Raw genomic sequence first — 23,689 nt, forward strand, 5'->3', positions numbered from 1 at the left:
TAGAAACAAAAAATTGGGTGTTGGGCTAAAGACTTCCATTATGAAAGACTTTCTCAGCTAGTCCTCCAAATCAGAGAACATTAAGCTTTTGATACTTTGACTACATCAAGATTAAATGCACTAAAAAGATTTAATAAACTAAAAGAATCCACATGGCAATGGGCATAAAAGTAGTTTCAAACTATGTGGATACATTTATTCATAACCTTAAGGGAAAAAGACAGTTCTTACCAGGGTAAAACACCTTGAAACCCTAAAGAAAACATGTTAAATTTTATTAAGTAGAATAAATGATCATTATCAACTTAAAATGTAAAACCTGGTAAAAAGATTGGTATTCATGTCAGTATTACAATTTGAAGGCTGCACAGAAATCAACTAAAAAACAAGAAAGGCAACTACAAAAACATGAACAAGAATTTCACAAATATATGCATGATGTACATTTAGGAAGGTATGTAACTGCACTCTGTATAGTATGACGGTAGAGAAAGTTAAATTTTAAGAATAAAGTGCACAACTGTAATCCCGGCAACTTAGGGAGACCCTTTCTCAAACTACCACATCCCCAGCCCTCTCTCTGTTTTAGAGTACCCTGGGTTAAACCACCAGTGCCAAAAAAATAAAAAAATAAAACACACAAAAGAACAACAAAAACAATATCTGGGAAAGGTAGAATTGATGGTAAATTCTACGGAAACAAATCAACAATGTGTTTTAAAATTTTAAACATCTATTCTGATAATGACTGACTAAGAAGTATGGTATAGCAAATATATAAACTAGTCATTATTTTGGAATATAATCTATATACATATACAAATGTACAAGTATACTGTAAAACTGTATGGCTGCAGCAGCCTCATAAGTCTTGTGTTTACCACATCTCTTGATTATATCAAAACACCATGTCAAGTGATTGACCTACACCAACTAGTTCATGTAATTATGCTCAAGAATATTTACATTATGATGCATTCCTCATAACATATCCCTATCATTGAGGAACACATGACTGTATATAGCTAATATTTCTGCTGACTTGAGAAAAATGTCAAGTTTATTGTTTTTAAGTTCAAAGCTGTTAAGTATAAGTTTCATTTTTAAGTACTTTCAAAATAAGCCACATAGTGGCAGTAATGACTACATCTTAAACTAGAATCTGAATGCTACAAAATGGACCTGTAGAAACTGGCCAGGCTTTTCTAAAACAGAATAAAGTCATATGAAATGAAAAGAAGATATGGAGATTGCAAAAGGTGATTGTTTTCAGTAATCCCAAATAACAAAAATTCAATAATACCTCTATATGTGCTTTGTTGCTAATTAAGGTTGTGTGTTACAAATGATCCATGGAAACAGTCAGATGTGTTTGCTGAAGTGTAAACAACATACTGAATTTCGGATTTCCAAACTCTATAAAAGACATATTAGAGTTTTCTCACTTTTCCCCCAACTTCTAATAAATCTGTTTAGATGAAAAATTCAAATGCCTTGGTGGTTCAGCCACAAAAAGAGTTACATGATAGAGGAAAATAGTAGAGAAAGGATACACTGAGAAAAGGAAGTCTGCTCAGCTACTGCAGAGGGAGATCCTGTGGTAACATCAGGCTTTTCTAGAGAAGTTGTTAAATCAATGTCTGTAACCCATATCAAAAAGTCCAATTCGGTTTTTAGGTCCTTAGTTAAGTGTCCTGAGAGGGAAGGCTTTATCCAAATCCCACGTAAAAGTCATGAATAGAAACAGCCTCTTACTTTTTTTGCTTATTGATAAGTATTTTCTAAAATTCCCTTTAGATTGTTTGTATTGTTATATCACATAATTGTGTTTTACTTATAAAATTCAGAAAAATGTTGGAACAAATTTGTATTTCTCTTGTTTTTTTTTTTTTTTTTTTTTTTTTTTTGGTAACTGCATTTAACCTGAGAATCAGGCTACCGCTGGCATTCCCATCCAGGGTTGATTGAGATATATGGGACTATTAAAGATATAATAAGCTGGCAATCCTCCAAGTTGACATTTCATACATATTGGTTCAAAAATGAATTTAGAGATAGCTTTCAATTTTATTTCTGACAATAACTGAAAGTCATCGTTCCTGTCCTAACAATAATACCAGAAGAAAACAACTACAAAAAGAGCTGAAAACCAATGACCATTCTGGTATGCATCAGATACTTGAGTTGTAGGGTAAGCCACCACTGAGACACTCAGGCTACAGATACTCAGAGTCTAAATTGGTAGGATTGCTTGAACTACATTTTCAACTCTTTCCGACACAGGGTCTCACTAAATTGCTGAAGCTTGCCTCAGAATTGCAATCCTCCTGCCTCAGCCTTTAGAGTCACTGGGATTGAGTTGCTGGAATCGATGTGGAGATGACAATGAGAGCTAGGATCATTTGGGGGCTGCCGTCTCAGGAAAGGTGCTCTTCTTTCATAGAAGTACACCAGATTGTAACAGAAAATAATAGAACATCATATGCCTCTGCTATTAAAAGGGCAAAGATAACCATTTTGAAACACACGCAGAGCATGCTCCATAACAACTGCCTGCATTTCAACAAAAAAATAAGGCTTTGCCAAAGCCTATTTAACCTGAGGATAGGGCATCTCCAAATCCCTCCCCCTAACAGACCCATAGCATTCCTCTCTCTCATAACAGGAGGAAAAGGCAAAGAAGTCCTTGTGAAGGACATAGCTCAGGAACACAATCCTATTGAAAGGATAAAATATAATCATAAGATCACAGAAGAGTTCCCTTCCACCCTATCTACAGGACTCCACTACAACTGTAGTGGATTACAGCTGAAAATTTTGCAAAAGCAGACTACTGAGTTCTTAAAGGAACCTAAACATCCAGCAGAGACAAAAACCAAATAAACAAAATAAGCATCAGAGGATTTTGAAGCCCCTGGCATCTATGGCTATAGCAAACATTAAACAAAACCCAATATTAGGCAGATTAACATAAGGTTTACACTGAAGGTCTATTTACCTTAGTTCCTACTCCCAAATGTATGTTCATTCCACCTTTTAACAAAACATCATAAGGTATGCTAAAAGACAAGAAAATACAATGGAAAAGAACCAGAACTCATATTAGAGAGATGATGGTATGATCAAACAAGGAATTTGAACATGAAAAATGTGGTAAGGACTTTACAGGAAGAAAACAGACAACATGGAAGAACAGATGGGTACCATAAGCATAGAAATGGGAAATTTAGTCAATAATCAAAAGCACATGCTAAACATAAAAAGCACTTATAATAAGGACTGGGGATGTGGCTCAGTGGTAAAATGCTTGTCTAGCATGCACAAGGCACTGGGTTCAATCTCCAGCACCACCGAAACACTTTAATAGAGAAACAGATGTACCATTTGATAGGATTATCAATAGAACCAAAACACACACAACAATAGTCAAAGGGTATGATCTAGGCACAATTAGAACAACAAAAGGGGAAGAGAGAAAAGGTATTAGGAAAAAAATTGAAATAATTATGATCAAATTATTTCATTTAATAATGGAAACCACACCATAGTTTAAGGAAGCTTTTAGAACACTAAAACACCACACAGGATAAGTCCCCCAAACTTAATATGATGACATATAATGTTAAAGAAACTGTGGCGGGGGGCAGAGTATAAAATCTTACCTATAAAGGAAAAAGGTTAGGAAATACAGTGGGCTTCTAATTAGAAACCTAGCAAACAATATGGCAAAAGACTGAAGTATGTTAAAAAAAAAAAGAAAGAAAAAATACAAACCTCACTCCTGAAATCATCCTACCAAAAATAAGGTGGTATCCAGGTTGGCTCCATAGTTTAGCTATTGTGAATTGTGCTGCTATAAATATTGATGTGGCTGTGTCCCTGCAGTATGCTGTTTTTAAGTCCTTTGGGTATAGTCCGAGGAGTGGAATAGCTGGGTCAAATGGTGTTTCCATTTCCAGATTTCTAAGGAATCTTCATACTGCTTTCCATATTGGCTGCACTGGTTTGCAGTCCCACTAGCAATGTATGAGTGTGCCTTTCCCCCACATCCTTGCCAACACTTATTGTTGTTTGTCTTCATAATAGCTTCAATTCTGACTGGAGTGAGATGATATCTTATTTTTGATTTGCATTTCTCTGATTGCTAGAGATGATGAGCATTTTTTCATATATTTGTCAATTGATTGTATATACACTTCTAAAAAGTGTCTGTTCAGGTCCTTGGCCCATTTGTTGATTTGGTTATTTGTGGGGTGTTTTTTTTTTTGGTGTATAGCTTTTTGAGTTATTTATATAGAGATTAGTGCTCTATCTGATGTGTAAGGGGTAAAAATTTGCTCCCAGTATATGGACTCTCTTTTCACCTCACAGATTTCTTCTTTTGTGGAGAAGAAACTTTTTAGTTTGATTCCATAACATTGATTGATTCTCAGTTTCAATTCTGGTGCTATAGGAGTCTTATTAAGGAAGTTGGAGCCTAATCCCACATGATGAAGATTAGAGCCTACTTTTCTTCTATTAGACACAGAGTGTCTGGTCTAATTCCAGGCCTTTGATCCATTTTGAGTTGAGTGCATGGTGAGAGATAGGGGTTTGATTTCATTTTGTTGCTTATGGATTTCCAGTTTTCCCAGCACCATTTGTTGAAGAAGCTATCTTTTCTCTAGTGCATATTTTTAGCACCTTTGTCTAATATAAGATAATTGTATTTTATGGGTTAGTCTATGTGTCCTCTATTCTTGTCATTGGTCTACCAGTCTGTTTTGGTGCCAATGCCAGGCTGTTTTTGTTACTATTGCTCTGTAGTATAGTTTAAGGTCTGGTAGAGAGATGCCACCTGCTTCACTCATCCTGCTAAGGATTGCTTTAGCTATTCTGGGTCTCCTGTTTTTCCAGATGAATTTCATGATTTCTTTTTCTGTTTCTATGAGGGACGCCATTGAGAGCCAACATAGATGCCCTTCAGTGGATGAATGGATTAAAAAAAAAAGTGGCACAATGGAATTTTACCCAGCATTTGGAAAGATAATGCTAAGCGCCAAGCGAAGTTAGTTAATCCCAAAAAACAAATGCCAAATGTTTTCTCTGTTATAAGGAGGCTGACTCATAGTGGGGTTGGGAGGAGGAGCATGGGAGGATTAGATAAATTCTAGATAGGGAAAGGGAGGGGGCAGGGGATTAGCAAGGGCACTGGAATGTGATGGACATCATTATCCAAAGTACATAGACAAAGACTCAAAGTGGGTGTCAACATACTCTCTATATAAACAGATATAAAACATTGTGCTGTATATGTGTAATAAAAATTGTAGTGCAAAAAAAGTACACGTACAAAGGCATGAATTGGCATGAACATACTCTGTATACAAAGATATGAAAAATCATACTCTATATGTGCAATGCATTCCACTCTCATATATTTTAAAAAAAAATTTTAAAAATCAGTAAAACTAAAAAGGGCCAATAAGGTTAGTTTCAACTTTTACAGTCAAATGAAAACAGAAAATTCATCATAAGCAGACCTGGCCTGCAATAAATATTACAAGAAGTTCTGCAGGGAGAATGAAAATCATGTAGGTCAGTAACATAGATCTACAGAACGGAAGAAAAAGTGTCAGAAAAATAATAAATGAAAGTAAAGATTTCATTTGTCTTAATAGATAACACATTGTTAATATTAATTTGAATAAATATTTTTCTGTTATATGATTCTCACAAAGTAATGATTGACAAATTTTTAAAGTATTGGAATACTCTGTTTTAAAGTATGTGTATTAGTTACAAATTAGTAAATTGTTATTTGAAAGTGAACTTGGATTAGTTGTAAATATGTATTGCTACTTCTTGAAGAGCCACTAAAAAATAATTAAAAAGTAGTATAGATGATATGGAGAGAAGTGAGGGAAATTAATAATAAAATGTTTAAAACTGAAAGGAAGAAATAAGCAAAGAAAATGGGAAAAAATACAAACCAGTTACAAATGTGGCAGGTATTAATTTAAAAATATCCACAATAACTTGAAATATGATTGATCTATAGACACCAATTAAACAAAGATGTGAGCATAGATTTTTGTAAAAATGACATCGTGTTCATGAGAAACACTTTAAAGACACATGATAAAAGTAAAGGGTTAACACTGATCCAAAATAAGCTGAAGCAGCTATATTTTGAAATAGAATTATCAGGTAAAAGGATTAAAGAAATATTATTCATGAATGAAAAATGGTTTCAATTCTCCAAGAATATAAAACACTTAGGTTCCTAACAACAGAGTAATAAAAGACATAAAGGAAAACTGAAGAATAACAAGGAGGAAAAAACCTATTTAATTTAGAGTATCAAACTACTACTTTTTTTTTCTCTTTTAATTTATTTATTTATTTTTTTGGTACTATGGATTGATCTCGGGGCACTTGACCACTGAGGCTGGCTTTGAACTCTCAACCTCCCTGCCTCAGCCTCTGAAGCCACTAGTATTACAGGCATGCAATATCACACCCAGCTATTCAAACTTCTATCATTAATTCACAGATCTGTCAGGCAGAATAATTAATACAAATGTCAGTGACCTGAATAGTACTTTCAATCAAGTTGACATGATTGGTTTGTGGATTGTTTTTTCCAATAAGGTAAATGACACACACTTCTCAAACTAATATGGAACATTAACCAAGATAAAGTATGCCTTATGATATTTAAAATGAATTGTAAAAGGCATACTTTCAGAATTCATTGGAATTAAACTAGGAATTAATACAATAAATGGGATAATCCCCAAATATTTGGAGATTAAACAATATACTTGTAAATAACAAAAGTGTCAAATGTTAAGACTCAACAGAAATCTTTTTCTTTTAAATAGAGAGAATTTTTCAATATTTATTTTTTAGTTCTTAGCAGACACAACATCTTTATTTTTATGTGGTGCTGAGTATTGAACCCAGCACATGCCAGGTGAGCACACTACCACTTTAGCCACATCCCCAGCCCTCAACAGAAATCTTAATGTCTAAATTAAAATACAACTTATAGGGGACTGGGGTAGTGGCATAGCACTTGCCTAGAATATGTGAAGCACTGGTTTCAATTCTCAGTACCATATATAAATAAATAAGGTCCATTTGACAACTAAAGAAACTTTAATACAACTTATCAAAGTTTACAGGAGGTAATAATAGCAGTGAGTAGAGAAAATTTATAATTAAATTTTTCAAAATGATGAAAGATATAGAATCAATAAATTTCCATCTTAGAAAACTAGAAAATGAAGAAACAGTTAAGGCCTAAAACAAGTAGAAGAGAAATAAATGAAAAGAGGAAAATAATAGAGAAAAATCACCAAAAGCAAAGACGATTCTTTAGAAATTGATCAACATTATTGATCTTTTCATTCAGACTAAATCAAGAGAAAAGAGGATACAAATTACCATTAACATGAAGAATAGTTGAAATGGACCAATTTATTGAAAGGCATAAACTAGCAAAATTCATACAGGGGATGGAGGTAACCTTAATAGTCCTAGATCTATTAAAGAATTACAGCAATTAACAGAACATCATTTGGAGTGGTGGGGACCTCTGGAAATAATTCAGATTCCCCCAAGGAAATCTGAGATCTCACAAAGGTGAGGTGGCGGTCAGGGATGCTGCCCTAAGGAGCTTTGGAAATGAGTAGCATTTGTAAGGCAAAAGGACCACACATAAGCACTATAGAGCAAACTCATAGAACATGGCAGTACAGCACAATATTCTGAGGCTGTAACTGAGCAATTAGGTAAATGGATGGTGGATAGTAAGAGTCAGTCTTTCCATAGTGGAGTGGGAATTCATAGATAAGCAGTGGGTGGAGGCTAGGATGATCTTTGTAGTAATTGATTAGTATTGTGTGGAGACATCAGCATGAACTCAGGTTTAAAAAAATTTAGAGATAATTACAAGACTTATAGAGGGGTTTATGTATGTGAGAGAGACAGCCAGAGACAGGTCTTTGATCCATCTGTTAAGAGGGACCAGAAACAAGGCCTTTCCAATAGCAATGAGCTTTTCTGACTCTGAGACCTTGTTTCCAACAGCATTCTGCAATGGAAGGAATGCTACTGGAGATATGAATTATTCTAAGATTGGGACAGGTAATATACCAAATGAGCCTGGAACACCCTTTAGTGCTTGAAAACAACGAAAAAACAATACCCTCCCAAACTGATATGGAATTGTTAGCCTATACCAAAATGATATGGGTAATTGAGAGATTTGTCAAAGCTAGAAAAATTTGATCACAAAAGTTATTATTATTGAATTCCTTGGATTATAAATCAAAGTATAAAATAAGTATCCATGAGTTCATACTGATATAAACAAATGACTTGATAAATTTTAAAAGTGGAGGAGAAGAAACAAGCCCTTTGCAGTATTATACAAATAACTTTTGTAGATATTCCACTATCAGGAAGAAAGAGTATAATTCTCCATCCCTTAAATGTGGGATATGCATACTGGCTTCCTTCCAAAAGCTCCCTGGCAAAGGCCCCTGGCAAAGGCAGAGTGAAGAAAGGACTATCCTTAGAGTGAGAAACATGATGAATACTGCCTCTGGCAGATGATGAGGCTAACATCAATGGTGATAATCATAATGATCATATATACTTTTGATATGATATGATGAAATGACACCTGTTATCTTTCTCTGAAAATCCCATAACCCCAATAAAAGCATGAGAACAACACCAATAGGGGAGCAGTCTATAAAAGATTTGACCAGTACTACTCAAAACTGTCAAGGTCATCGATACAAAAAAACCTGACAAATTGTTGCAGTCAAGAAGAGCCTAAGGAGATGGAACTAAACGTAATGTAGGGTCCTGCACGGAAAACTGAGGAAGCAATTAGGAAAAAATCTTAAGATATTTGAGTCCAATCATGGATTTTAGTTAAAATTAAGCAAAATCAATGCAGTGTTATTAACAAATGCACCACACTCATGTATCATGTTAATAAGGGAAACTAAGTACACAGTATTTGGGAACTCTTTGTAGTATCTTCTCAATTTTTCTATAAATCACACTACTCTGAACATAAAAGCTACTTAACCCATTAAGTCTCAGGTTTTCCATTCTATGACTATATCAACAAAATTGATACAAGTGCATTAAGCAAGGCAGGAGAGCAGGAAACAGTGGGCAGCCTCCATACCACCCAGGAGCACCTCCATGGGGTGGTATCAGGGCTTTCATAATATAGAGCTTATATATTTTTTATAGTTTTTTTTTTATCTTAATTATAAACAGGGCACTAGCACAATATAGTATCTTTTGCATATACAAGCCATCCTATAAATAGGGCACTGGGCAACTATAATATGTGGGACCCTGGGACAAAGTAGGAACACAAAATAGATGTTTTTTTTAAAGCATAAGACAGTCTAGAGACTAGTCTCCCTATAGTTTCCTGAGTAACTCAGCTGTACACTTTCAAGGCATATTTCCTAGTCAGCAAAACTGTTCATCTGTACCAACCCTCCTTACAAATAAGCTTAACTAACCAGGATCACAACCTTTGGATATTTATGCTCTGAACTGTATTACAATTTCTTCTAAAATATGTGTACTTCCATCCCTTGGAGGAGTTACTGTCTGTCCTATTTTATCCATCACATCATATGTGCAGTGAAGCTTAAAGCTTAGGTCAGTTGGCCATCTGACCCTACGTTTTAACATCCTAATACTACAAAGTTAGGCAGTTGACCCCATGTTCTTTCCTTCACCCAGATCTGAATATTTTTTTTGGCACACATTTTTTAGTAATATCTTCTGTATTAGGTATAATACACAAAATGTCATATTAGTAGTAAATAATGAGATATAACAATATTTCATTCACCAGTCCTCTCAGCATAAACCTAAGTAATTTCCTTTCAAGATGCTCTGAAGGTTTTGGCCAACATTGTTATTTCTTGAGGAACTCCTCATTGCACTTAACCTCCCTGAAAGCCCTGATACCACCCTATGGAGGTGCTCCTGGGTGGTATGGAGGCTGCCCACTGTTTCCTGCTCTCCTGCCTTGCTTCTAACACACTGTTGGTGGTGCACCAGAATCAATAGAATAGGCTCATGTTGACAGAAGAGCAATGACATTGTTGTTTCCAGGTCTGGCACAGGCACACAGTGGGAGTCACAAGGTTAAATGAAGCAGGGCCTGTGTCGGAAAGCAATGTTGACAGAACTGGTAATCACCTGTTCTGAAATCCCAGGCAATAAAGGCAGGAGAGGGTACAGTTTCAAACAGTTTTAAGTGTATGTCACTCTGCATTGTTCCTAGCTCATCTCTGCCTGTGTCTAAAAGTTCTTTATGGTCAGTCCAACTATGAGCCCAGAGGGTAGAGGAAAATTGAATGGTTATGACATGTTTTCCTGAAGAATTTCAGCTAGCTTTTGAATGCAAGTAATTAAAAGCAACTTGACCATGATTGCTGTTTTTGAGAATTTTTGCACCATGTAACAGAGTTAAGAATTCTAATAACTGCAGTCAAGCTGTAACACGTTTCTTCTATAACAAAGCAATATAACTACAGACCTCCTCTAGGGACAAGAAGCAGCAGGCTCAACTTTCCCCTGTCCCTAACCAGATGCCCCCTTCAGCTAGGGGGACTGAGCATGTGCCACTGTCTCTTAGATCTTTGCTATTCCCTTGTCATATTGATTCTCTCTGATATTTACTGTAGGCCTTGGCACATGTGAGAGTACATGTTTGCCTTTGGGATTATACAATTAGCATCTAACAATAAACTCCTTGAAAGCAAGAACATTTCATGTGTTATGAGAATTTTGAATTGTGATAATTCATTATGTCCCTGGTCCTTACTAGGCACTGTCTGATACCATTTACTTCATTTCTGCACTAATCTATTCATTCAAACATAAATATATATTGAATAAGGGAGTTAGAATTTAATATTTCAAACAAGACATCAAGTTTTAGATTAGAACTATTTAAAAATTAACTTCAATTAATACTACAAAGAAATTACCTTTTTTGATATCAGCTCTGCAGATAATTTGATAAAATTCAATTCACTCTCACCAAGGAATTCAAATGTCCACAGTATTAGGTGGCATTCAGATCTCTTTTATTGAATTAAGAGGTTATTTTTCATTCTGTTAGAGTATTTTGACTTGGACTATATACATTATAAAGTAGTAGTACTTATATCTACTACTAGCCTGTGAGCATCTTGAGGTCAGCAATAATCTCTGTATTTTAAGCTTTCCATGTATTGCCCAACATATAAAAGTATTCAGTAAATATTACTGAATAAATGTATTCCTCTCTACCAATTGTTAAAGATGTCCAGTATTTATTACCTTGCAGTTCTTTCTCAGTGAACATGACCCCCTATAAACAAACCTATCTTCCTTTCTCTTTAATACCAGGGATTGAACCCAGAGGTGCTTTACCACTGACATGTATTCTCAGTCCTTTTTATTGTTTATTTAGAGACAGGGTCTTGCTCAGTGGCTAAGGCCAGCCTTCAACTTGGTAATCTCCCTGCTTCAGCCTTCTGAGTAGTTGGGATTACAGGTATATGCCACCACACCTAGCTAAACCTATATTTCTTCAAGATGATTACTGGATCAAAAGGTAGGAAGGATATATAAATTTTTCCCTTACTTTGTGATTATATGTATTTTTCCTGATTTTAAGAGAAGAACAGCTCATCTCTCTTTTGATGACTTCACTTTCTGATCCCTGAACCAGACTGAGAAGTTTCACTTAGCTCTTTCTCACTCCAGGACTCAATACAGAAGGTTAGTTCATCTCTTTGGGTCACAAAGACTTTAACTGCAAATGAAGGTAGGGGCTAGATGTTTATAAGGCACTACAGGATAATCTACCCTCATTCTTCTGTCTGTCAAGCGCTTCCAGAAAATCATGTTGCTTCAATTGACTAGGTGTTTCACATCTTGTTAAATGACTGTAAAGTGAAACCTTTTACCATTAATGTTTAATGAACATAAGGGAATGCCAGACACAATTCATTTGTTAAACACCACCATTTGCAAAGAATTTTAAGTAGTTAACCGGGTCTTGGAGATAAAAGACAGATTTGCCTGATATGGTAATCAGGTAGGAATTTTTTTTTTTTCTGGGAAGGATGATTATGTACCTAGATACCTGTCATCCTCCTTTGTAGAGGAAATGAATGCTCACAGTAGGAAGACCAGTGATGGACCTGGGTGTTCAGAATTTCTTAATAGAAAAGGAAAGTTGCATTTGAACAGAGATTCTGAACTTTCTAGCCACTTTTGCTATTTTTGAAAGGATAATTTTCTGTTATGGAGTGGCCATGCATTATAGGGCATTTATCAGTAGCCCTGATCTGTAACCACTAGGTTCCAGTAGTATTCCTTCCCCAGGTATTTACAGCCAAAGTATTTTTCAATCTTTGCCAAATGTGCAATGGTGGTAGGAGGAAATTTCCCCCTGGTGAGAGCTAATGAATTTATAGGTCTGGGTTTATCTTTGACCTACTCACTAGTCTTCTGATAGAAGTAACTGTCTAAGCTCCATTTCCTCCTCCTAGATATTATAAGTTAAACATTCACTGTGAGAAGGAAATGAGACAATATATTTGTTATTTAGTATGATACCGTGTTTGCGCTCAGCACATGTGTTTTGCTGTTACCATGACTATGTCATTTATCTTTTTGTTATTATTGACATGGGTATTTCCTCATAGCTCTTATCAGAAGAAAATAGTATAAAAACCTACAAAACAAAAATGCATTTGAAATTCCCTTTGATAGACATCCAATGTTCTTAGTCACATGACTGCTTTCCCTAAGACTACCCATAATATGCTTCCTGCTCTTCAACTGCAGATTCCCTACATATTTCTCTTCGTATATTTTAAGGATAGCATTAAAAAAAAAAGCTAATGTTCTTAAAATATTTGGTTCCTAATTAATAGACTTAATATCTATTCTCCATCACTATTTTGTCTCAAAACTTACATCATGGAAAATTGCAGTCAAATTGATATTTGCTTCCTGGAATAAAATTGTGAGCAAAGGGTATCAGCATGTAATTCACCAAAGAGGAAATTTGACTAGAAATATGTGGACAGAGATTATGCTTCACTCTCAAAGAAATGCAAATCTCAAAGAATGCCATTTCCTACTATTAAATTAGCAAAGGAAATGTTGATAGAGATATAACAAAACCAGCAGTGACCCACATTGCCTTCTAGCACTGAAACTGACATGCTTTGGGGGAAGAAACTCATCACAATCTGATCTTGTTAAGGAGACCTGCTCAGGTAGCCCTTGAGCCTATGCTGGCAATATGCAGAATGCAATGTCTCTGTGCACATATCTCTTCAATGTACCTTGCTCTCATTTTGTTGGCATACTTAAATGCCTTTTCTTCATACATATTTTCTTTCTGGAGTCCCAATTCCTGCTTAGCAATTCATCCTGATAATTTCTTGGGATGATCTTAGATAATCAAAACACTTCTGTCTCTGAGACATAGAGGAGAATGAAACCCCAAAATATTCATCTTTGAAATAAGGATTATTTTGGGTTAAGGTCATAGAGACCCAGAATAGGTAGTAAAAGCTCTCCAAATAGGCTTTTTTTTGGTAAAGGAAATTTCCTTTACCAAAAAAAGAGAAAAAAATCACTTAAGCCTTCATATGAATGCTTAATTACAACTCTTACATTCCATATTTTTCCTGGTCACTGTTCCATAACTTGCTTCCCCAACCTGGAAGTTGGAAATACCTCTTTTTCTTTAGCCTAAGCTGGTATATAAGCCTAAATTACAAATACCCCTTTGAGTTATCCATTTCTGGGTATTCTATATTACACTCCTAATACCCATGTTAACACACCTCTGCTTTTCTCTTGTTAATCTGCCTTTTGCTATAGAGTTCAGCAGAGAACCTAGAAGAATAGAAGTTAAAAAATGTTTTTCCCCCTATCCTCTTCTTAGGCAACAATGGTATGAATACAAAAAGACACCATCCTCACTCTTGAGCCCTGAGGATATAATCTAGTTGAGACTCTTCCCATTTTGTGTGTTCATACACAACATAGGGCTCTGTGGGCTGGAGAGGAAATAAAATCATATTCACTCAACATCTTCTAAGTGTTGGAAACCTGCAGCTAATCACTTCCTTCTTGTAATTCCAATGAAATGAGGGCAGGAGAGAGGATGCAAATGAAGATTTTAGCATTGGTGAAAAGAGCCTGGATGTCTACCAGGATGGGGATGGATGAGAGGGGTTGTGAAGTGTTCACTCATGGACCATTAATGAAATCATCCCAATTCAGTTTGTGGCAATCATGCAGGAGACAAAAGATGCTATCAGCACTTATTAGATAAAAAAGAAGAGTCACAACCAAACTCTGTTAAATACATGGCTATGAACAAAGACTCTTCTTGACCTGACTTGCTTCAATCGGGCCTCACCTTTACGCTATAAAAACTGTATCCCCTCAACACAAGTGCTTTCATACCCCTATTGCTCCACCCCACACTAAAAGACCTGAACAAAGACTGACTTAGTTTCCGACAGCTCAAGGCTGCATCCCTAGAATGACCATAGCCCCCCTTCAAGTGCCTGCTGAAAAACAAAGCAACATCAAACTCAAGGCCCACACCTGAAGATAATGCTAAGTTCCTATCTAAAACATTTACAGGAAGCTTTATGGTTATAAATGTCTCTTACATCTCAGAAAGTATCTTTCATAAGCACCTACAAAACATTCCTTTGAAATATCCTCATCAGGAAGGACGGGGGCTCTGCCCCCAAGTCTTCCTGGGAGCATGGTATCCTGATTTCAGTAATTGCCAGCCAGAAGACACCACTGCCCAACTGCACATACACACTGATCCACCCTGAGCACTTTGTTTCTTCCCTAGCTCTAAGCCCTCACTTGTCCCCCTTTCTGTTCTCATTCTCCCTTTAAAAGGCCAAGTCACCTTGTATATACCGAATATGTGCACAATGGGCCCCCTTCCTCATCACTGTGGTACATTACTGATTAAAATCCATCCCTGTTGCTGTCACATGTGTCCAGACTTGTTTATCTTTGATGGGACTAGTTGCTAAGGAACTGTACCCCTCCATCACTGTGGTTGTTTAAGGTGCTTGGATTATACTCATTAGAAATCATTAGCAAAAGTGTTCTCTGAAAAGAACAAGCCCTGCCCATTCCCACGAATAAAAGTTTAACAAAACTTTGCCGGCAAGCAAATCTGATTTATGAATCCCACATTAAACCATCTAAGTACATCTGTTAGGCACATCATAATGGTGACTCTTTGGGTAATGATTTCTTAGAATCACAAATGATGTATGAATTCTTAGCAATTTAAGTGTTTGAAGGGGCCTGAATGTGTCCTGGGTGATTGCCTATTATACTCAAATCCTAGTTTTATAGTATGGCCTTTGTTCCTTTGTTCCATGCCTCATAATCTGGAATGACAATCTTATGTGTGAGCAAAGCACTGCTACCCATAGGAGGAATATTTCAGCATGTATTAGATAGTGTTTTTAATTTGTGTGTTTTGCAATATATCTTAGAAGAGATTAAAACTACCTTTCAAAAGTGTACAGGAAAAGAGTTTGCCTTTAAGTTTTGGTGTCTGTACATCCTGGTGTTAGAAGAATTGACTCTAGGACTGAGTCTCATGTTTCTCATTCCTCTGACCCCCTTAACTTGGAGCTGCTTGAACATAGTATGCATTTGTTGAGTTCCATGGCTTTATTCTTTATTTCTTTCCCTCTTGGTTCTTTGACTATCTGATGAACCTTTCATGCCTTTTGAAATCCTGCTAGAGTCTGACCTTGTTGAGGGGCAGCTCCAGGTTTGCCTCCTCTAGGTCCTCCCTCCAGCCTTGCTGTAGCATCCACCATAGAAGTGCAAATTCTTACATAGTTCTGGTGGTGGTTCTAGTTCCCACATGGCACCAAACATTATTTCTGGCATAAAGTAACAATTCAGTTGTTTGATGGGACAAACTTTTTTTGCTACTAGAGATTAATTTATATTAGATAAAAATCAAGAGCTAAGATTAACTTCTATTTCTTCTGATACATGCATATATACATACCTACATGCATGCAAATGAAAGATGATTTAAGTAAACTATAAAGTACTGAAGAACAGTGAGTATAATTATAGGTTCCCTTTTCCCTATGGACGGGGATGCTGACATGGGCTGTAGGAAGAGACGTGCAGGCACATCACTTACATTTTGCAGCTGGACATGGCTTTTCACCAAGCTCTCTGATTTTGCCATTGTGCTAGATGCTTTAAGACTGTATTTTTTACCATTTTGTGACTCCTTCAGCTGCTCTTTGATTTATTTAGCTTGTTTCCTGCAGGTATAAATATGTGTTATCAGAATTTGCATACTGCTGTGCCCCTCCCCTGACTCAGGCAATGGCAAGGCCCTACTGAGGTGGATGGCGCAAGGCGTCCATCCTCTGGAGGAGTGCAGTATGTTTCTGGGAATGGGCTGATTTGTTTTTGTATTCCTTTAATAAGTATAGTTGTGATTTCTCATATGACCATTAAGTATGAAGGAAAAATCATGACTTTCCCAATTAATGCAACTACTTCTAAAGCATAGAACTGTTTGCTCTAAATGCAATGATTCAGCTGTGGAGTGTAAATTGTTAATGTCTAATGAAAAACTCCCTGTATTCCTGTCAAGGAAGTTTTTGAGAAATTAAATTAAAATCTAGAGAAGAAAAATTAATGTTAAGAAGACAGATTAGTGCTTAGTACTGGGCAACTTGTTCTTGTTCCTGTGCACAATGGTTTGTGCTCTTACTTTTGTTTGATTAAAAGTAATAACAAGTCAACCACTTGCCATAACCATGGCACCGGTTCCAGTCAGTAAGTCAAGAAAGAATAGTCAAGGTATAGGCCAATAGTTTGGGACATTTCTAACTATTATTAAAAGTTAACTAAGCAGAAACAGCTCAAAGCAAAACGTGAACTGAAAGTACAAATGCTTGCTTATGCATAAGCCAAGATACATTCTTCTATTCTAATTGTAGCTACGTAATATTTTGTTTTTTTGAATAATGATTCCTGTTTTGTAACCACAAAGTACTGTGAGCCTGCCAAAATGAAAAGTATATATGATCAACTTCACAAGTAAAGATTGGGATCAACACCTTCACTTTGGTGTCTGTGTTGTTTCTCCACCCGCCTCTTTCGCCAACTCCTCAACATCCGTTCGTCTCCTGAGACCCCCTGTTGGAGCTGGACTCCGACAGCATACGTTTATGGAATCTTAAATTTTGATGTTCATTTATTCCCCATGTCTTTGACATTTGCCAAAGCTAGATGAGCTCAGTTAACAAAGACAGCCCTTCTCTTGTTTTCAACTCCACCAAGAAATATTTCCAATTTAGAGCAAACTTGGTATTATGCATTATGATCCTGAGATTCATAAGCAATGGTGCTTAGGAACGTGATGTGTTGTCCTGGCCTCCATAAATGCAAGAGTTTCCTGATCCTCAGTGCTCACTTTTAAATAATTGGAAATGCTATGGATAAGTGACTAAAGGAAAAATATGAGGCTTGACTCTGGAGGCCATATGTTTTTGCTAAGATATATGTGTAGCCTATATGCATGGCTTGCATACAAAAATGTGTATATTTTCTGTCTTGTACATTTATTATTACCTACAGCCTAAATAATAGTTAATTTTTAAGGAACTAACTAATGATTTCATAGTTAACTACTGGTTTCATTTTAACTACAGGTACCAGTTAATTCATTTTCCACAATAATTCTATGTGATGAGAGGATAACATTATCTCCATTTAACAGATAGGTAAACAAAGGCACAAAGAAGTTAAATCATTTGCCCAGGGTCACAGAGAGTAGGTGGTAGAGCATAGCCTTCAACCAAACCACCATTAAGAGATTTACATATCCTCAGCTTCTAAGCAGGGATGCTGAGATTGCTGTAGGTTTTTGGACTCAGAAATAAAGTGATCCTGCATGTACATGTGGAAGGACTGTTGTTTGGTTCATTTGGTGTCTATTCCAGAGGAGTGAAACAAACTCTTGCCTGATTAGCTGCAATCTTCCAGAAGGTTAATAGCAATTATCTATTAGTGTCAGACTTAGTACCCCTGAAAACAACTTTGCAGAATCATCTCCCTGAAGTTCGCCTCTCTCGTGAGTTCTCTGTCAAGGAGACTGATTGGAAGACAAATATTACCATGAATGTCTCTGTTCTGCTACTACAGGGACTGGAATCTGAAACTGAGCTCTTATCCACCAGCTTGCCACCCTAATAATTATCTAAATGTCTCTGAGCTTCCCTTTCTTCATGTGCAACTGGAGTTTATAAGAGCTACCTTTTCTTCCATGTATATGGTGGCAGCTGAATGTGAGAGGGTATACAAAGTGTTAATATCTTTTTCTTTTCATTGTGCAGCTAGTTTAGTCTTGGGGGAAGATGCTGTGGAGGAATGAGAACATTGCCCAGAGATAAAATATTGTACTAATTGAATCTCTCACAAGTAAGTCACTTATCTTTTCTAAAGAATTTGGAGGTTATGAGCATCATTTACCCTTTTGAATTTACACTGCCAATGTGTTGGTAGCTGTTTACATTTTTATCTTTTCAATTATTTGGGGGGCTTTTATCTCCAACACTCCTGGTTGCTTTAATCCAGGTGTAATCATCTGTCTGCAGACCATCAGCCAATCTGCAGCCTATTGTTTAAAATGAGCTTATAATATGAGCATTTAAGAAGCACATTGTGGCCACAAAATCCTCTCAGGGATTCATTCAAGAAGAATACAGAAAATCTGGAAATGCCAGCCCACTAAACCACCAAGCAGCAGTAAAAGCCTGGTTGTCATAAAGCAAGGACTCAGTGTCTCTACTGTCTTAATTCTTAGGAGAGTACCTATCTTTTCAGTAATCTCCTGATTCAGAGCCTGATATAAAATACCCCACCGTATTTCATGGATCTTTCTACAATGTGCCTTCCTTTACTACTTCTCACTCAGGTGCTGACTTGGCAATTTTCCAAGATACGAGTTCTTTCATTTCAGAGCCAGCATCTCCTCCCACCCCCAATTCCTCTCCACTCAAAAACACATACTTGTCCCCCCCCCCTTTCATCTTCCCTTCAGAAAATGGGAATAGAGGAAATGAGCAGCAGCTGAGTGCAATACCAACAGCTCTCTCATGACAACAGTTGCTCTGGGAATGAGGAGGTATTTGTGCCTTGTATCTTGGAATGCCAATAGCCCAGCCAGATCAGTATTGAGACTTTGCTAAGTTTCTCTAACCTAATGCATTAGAAAGAGACGAAACACGTGTTGGGAAACAGAAGACATCACAAGCCTATTGATAGACATTATTTGCAACATCATGGCTAAATTCCTAAGGAAGCAGACCCTGGAGTGGAGATAGTATGTAGGACTCTACATACCATCTTTGGTATGTGCAGCTGTGAAAGTGAAAAAGGGGGAAGAAGACAGGATGGGGCAAAGGGAGAAGCTAGAATGTGATGCAGTCTCCATGGAAACCTTAGCCAACCCCCCAGGAGCTCTAGAGTTGACATGGTCTTATACCCTGAATTTGAAGCAAAGGTGTGGTCTTGTGAGCCCTACACTGATGTGTCATCAGAGGTGGGTTATCTCAGAACAGGGCATGTGACCAAGAAAGGCAGCTCAGGGTCTGAGGTCAAATAGCATATCAGAACATCCTGATGATGCAAAATCTCTTGATGAATAGGTGATAAGCTATAGGAAGAGGCATGTTGCTACTGGTAATACCTTTCCTAATTTTTCCTATTGTTTTCCCAGTTTTGATTACCATCCATTTCAGGTTTTGCTGTCAGGAACTTTTTCTCTCCTACCCCAAATTTAAGTTAGTTAGTTCCAAATTCTACTAAAAACTCCTATAGCTGACATCATCCTTCTTACCTAAGTAAGCTGAAGTAAAGAGAAAACCCTTAACAATTGATAGTTTCCATCTGAATCATATTGGCCATACTTAAATTAATTAATATCTGCATTAAATACATATGGGCTCACTAGAAGTAATGAGAATTCTTTCTACTCTTTTGGCATTGTGGCATTTGATTAATTCCATCAGAAAAATCCTCCAAATTCAAGAAGACATGCTTCATTTCTAGCTCATCATGTTAGCTACCTTCAAAGTTTCAGACATGTTGCTGTAATATTTCTTTTGATGGGGTTGTGCTATGCCACATAATGAGGAAAGGACAAGAGTGGCAAAATCTGAGTGATTATGCAAGGTATAACATAAACAACTCTGAGAAAGAGCTTTGTGGTAAGTCCCAACTCTCACTGGCCAGGATGCTACATCCCAGTTTACCAATGGACTTATTTGGGTACCAGTGATAGGCCACTGAATACTGGAATACTTGTGGGCCATAAACTGGAGTCAAAAGAAAGTATCACATGTAAATAACCATATTTTATGCATGAAAGCAAAGGCTGATCAAGTCGGTGGGTGCCTATTCTGTTTTAGCAAAACATTCCGAAATGTAAACACAAATCCAAGAATTCACAAAAGAAGCCTTTTGCCAGGGTTTTACAAAAATCAGTATTGTTTTCAGCAGTGTGGACTAAGTGGTTGGGGTGGGGCAAGGCATTTCTGTCAAAAATAAAGGAAGACTATGCCAGAAATTATAAGAGAAGGAAATATAAACTCTAGGTCTCTAATGAGAAATGGCATTCCAGTTGGAAAGGCATCACTATTATTATTATGTTTTTTCAAAAACTGTGTCCTGGGTGAGCAGACAGAGGAAAATATTCCAATGAGTACTCTTCCACCGGCTTGGTCCTCTGAGATTCCCATAAAGAACCTGGCATTGAATGGTGTTTCCAATAAATTCCCTGAACCCTCGCTGAGCCCAAGGAACAGATGATGGTCTCAGAGCCTACTGGAGGCCCAGAGAGTGAGACTGACAGCCCTAAAGACAGAAGTTCTTTAGTTATCCAGCTGTTCTCCATTCTTGTGATTACCATAACCAGTCTTTTACTTAAATGTGGTACAACTACAAATTATACTCTAAAAATAAGTGATTAACTGCTTCTTAATAGTAATTTGCTTATTGTTAAATACACTATTTCTTGCTCATCTGCAGTTCTTACCAGGAGACCCTTCTAATACTCTGCTGGGTGTGATTATCCTTCACATCCTCTAGTATATGCTCTTAACTTTGTAGCAATATAGTCTTTAAGTCCTGGAGTGGAAAACTATAGGTGTTAAAAATACTGAGCCATTGTGGAGTATTTAATCTTTCAAACACTGTGCTGTGACCTCTATAGCATTATCCCATTCAGTCTTTAACGTGCTTCTGTAAGGTAGATGTTGTTTTGGTGCATATTTCACCTAAAAGGAAACTGAGGCTAAGAAACTCCCACTGTGGCTGATTGGTGTAAAATCCTAACCACTACAGCCTTGTGACCTCCCTAAAGTGCTAGAGGTTCCACCAGAGAGGAAATCCTAAGTTGCTCTGAGGAGTTTCATCATTTGGAGGACTTTATAATCCAATATGGCACAGTAATTTAAAATAGGTTTTGTCAATTACACTTTCAAAAGGGTAATTGACAAAACCTATTTTAAATTACTGTGATTCAGAGCCCTGTATCTGCAGTTTTCTACCTTGCTGTTTTGAAAAGTTGATATTTCAAAATAAATTTTAATATTATCTGCTATATTGGATTTGAAATATCTCCCAAAGCTTATGGAGTAAAGGGTTGTCTCCTAATTGATGCTATTAGGAGAGGTGGGGCCTTGTGGAAGGTCTTATGGTCATTGATGCAATGCCCTCAGAGAGGAGAGTGGGACTCCACTCCTTCCTCTTTTTCTCTTTTCCAACATTCAGCTATAAGAGAAACAGACCTCCTCTGCCACATGTTCCTACCATGATGTATTGCCTCAGGACCAAAAGCAGTGATGGGTAATTTAATCATGGATTGTAAACTACAATTCATAAGGTGATTCTATCAGGTATTTTGTTAGAGTAATGAAAAGCTGACTAATACTGTATTTTCCAGGTTGATAAAAAGCACCACTCAGATTGTTTTGACAACTGTGATATAAAGTGTGAAAAGCTCAGTGTGCCTGACAAAGAGTTCTAACTTTCCAGTTCAGGAAGTTATAATTGTCATAGCCATCATATTTCTTTGGCACATCTTGGCTAATAAAATATAGTGTTCTGGATGAGGTCATAGAATAAGGAAAAAGATAGTAGATAAACAAAAATCTACATATATCTGAAAGTATGGATTTTCTATCAATATTATACCATAAATTATGACAGATGCACCATATAGTAATAATAGAGGAAACTGGGTCTAGGCTGTATAGGAATTCTGTGCACTATTTTTATAGCAATGCTGAAATAATTTTAAAATAATGTTTACTGAGTTTGTCATTTATTTTTAAGGGGTAATTATTTTGTTTTTAATTAACATACACAATATGCTGACAGGTATTATATATTTAATCTGGAAACTTATTCATTTTTAGAAGAGCAAATGGTTAGAAAAATATAGTTCCTGTGAAAAGCAATTTCATGTTGGCTTAGATTCCAGACAAGCTGTAGGAGTAAAATCTGAGCCAACTTTTGAAGGCTCAAGAATTGAAAAGGCTAATGTTTTTATCTGCATTTCTTATTTAGAGAAATGATTTAATCTTAACTTAAAATAACTATCAGTTAATTTGGAAAAAAATACATACACAAACACTTTTGTGTGTATATGGATGTATTTTATTCTCCTTTATTAGTCAAAAGTAAGTACCTTCACTTGCCAAAGGTCAAGTGTCTTGGCAAATGAACTTCAGGGCAAATTCAACATATGTATGTCAACTGGTGAGCTAATACACTTTTTTTTTTAGGATTCTTCATATTTGCCTAAAACCTCTATGAGTATCAGGTAAAAATAGCAGGAGAGATTTTTTTTTTGTAGTTTCTTTCAGGAAAGGCTAGGTAATGGTTGATAATGTTTAGTGTCACAGCAGTAACTCCCCTGTTTCGAAGTCAGTACTTTAGTGACAGGCAGACACTAAGCCTTTAATTCAGGCAGGTAATCAACTAGTACAAATGATTGCTATGTGCAAAGATAACACCCACTCCCCATACAGACATACACACCCAGTTCACATGCTCCTTGCAGTCTACTAAGAGGTCTGAGTCATTTGCAGATGGTTAATGAACCCATTTGCACAGGATCCCTCTGCTTGGAGCAGAGACTGAGAACATAAAGACAAAGTGCTCTGAGAAATAACCTTTTAACACTTGAGAGAAATGGTCTTACTTGCTTTTGAAGTAGAATGCTGCACAGAACATGCCCACGATGACAATTCCAAAGATGATACATGAAATTGACAGCACCTGCCTTTGATAAACTTCTTCACTCTCTGTGAATGTGAAAAACAGAATTAGAATGGATGCTAGCAGGGCACAGCAGCAACAATCTCCATCTTTGTCTTCCCAAACTGGTAAGGTACTTTCAAAGCCAACGTTTTTGTTCCTGTCATGAATAGGAAAAAACATGAAGAAGTTATTTTGAATCAATTTCTTTGCCAAGTTCTATAGGATAAATGGTTGCTATTTTTTCTTTTCCTGCATCTACATGGCTAAATCATAACTCATACAT

The 23,689-nt window shown here is 36.6% G+C and overlaps 1 protein-coding gene across 1 annotated transcript in view; it reads right to left on the reverse strand.

Moving 5' to 3' along the window:
* LOC101964641 (pro-neuregulin-3, membrane-bound isoform) overlaps positions 1-23,689 on the reverse strand; it is a 39,522-nt gene that overhangs the window by 11,758 nt on the left and 4,075 nt on the right. Inside the window, 2 exon segments of the mRNA XM_078022184.1 lie at positions 16,262-16,388; positions 23,348-23,563. Of these exon segments, the coding sequence (XP_077878310.1) occupies positions 16,262-16,388; positions 23,348-23,563 (343 nt within the window).

Source organism: Ictidomys tridecemlineatus, chromosome 1, assembly GCF_052094955.1.
Source record: "Ictidomys tridecemlineatus isolate mIctTri1 chromosome 1, mIctTri1.hap1, whole genome shotgun sequence".
Lineage (NCBI taxonomy): Eukaryota > Metazoa > Chordata > Mammalia > Rodentia > Sciuridae > Ictidomys > Ictidomys tridecemlineatus.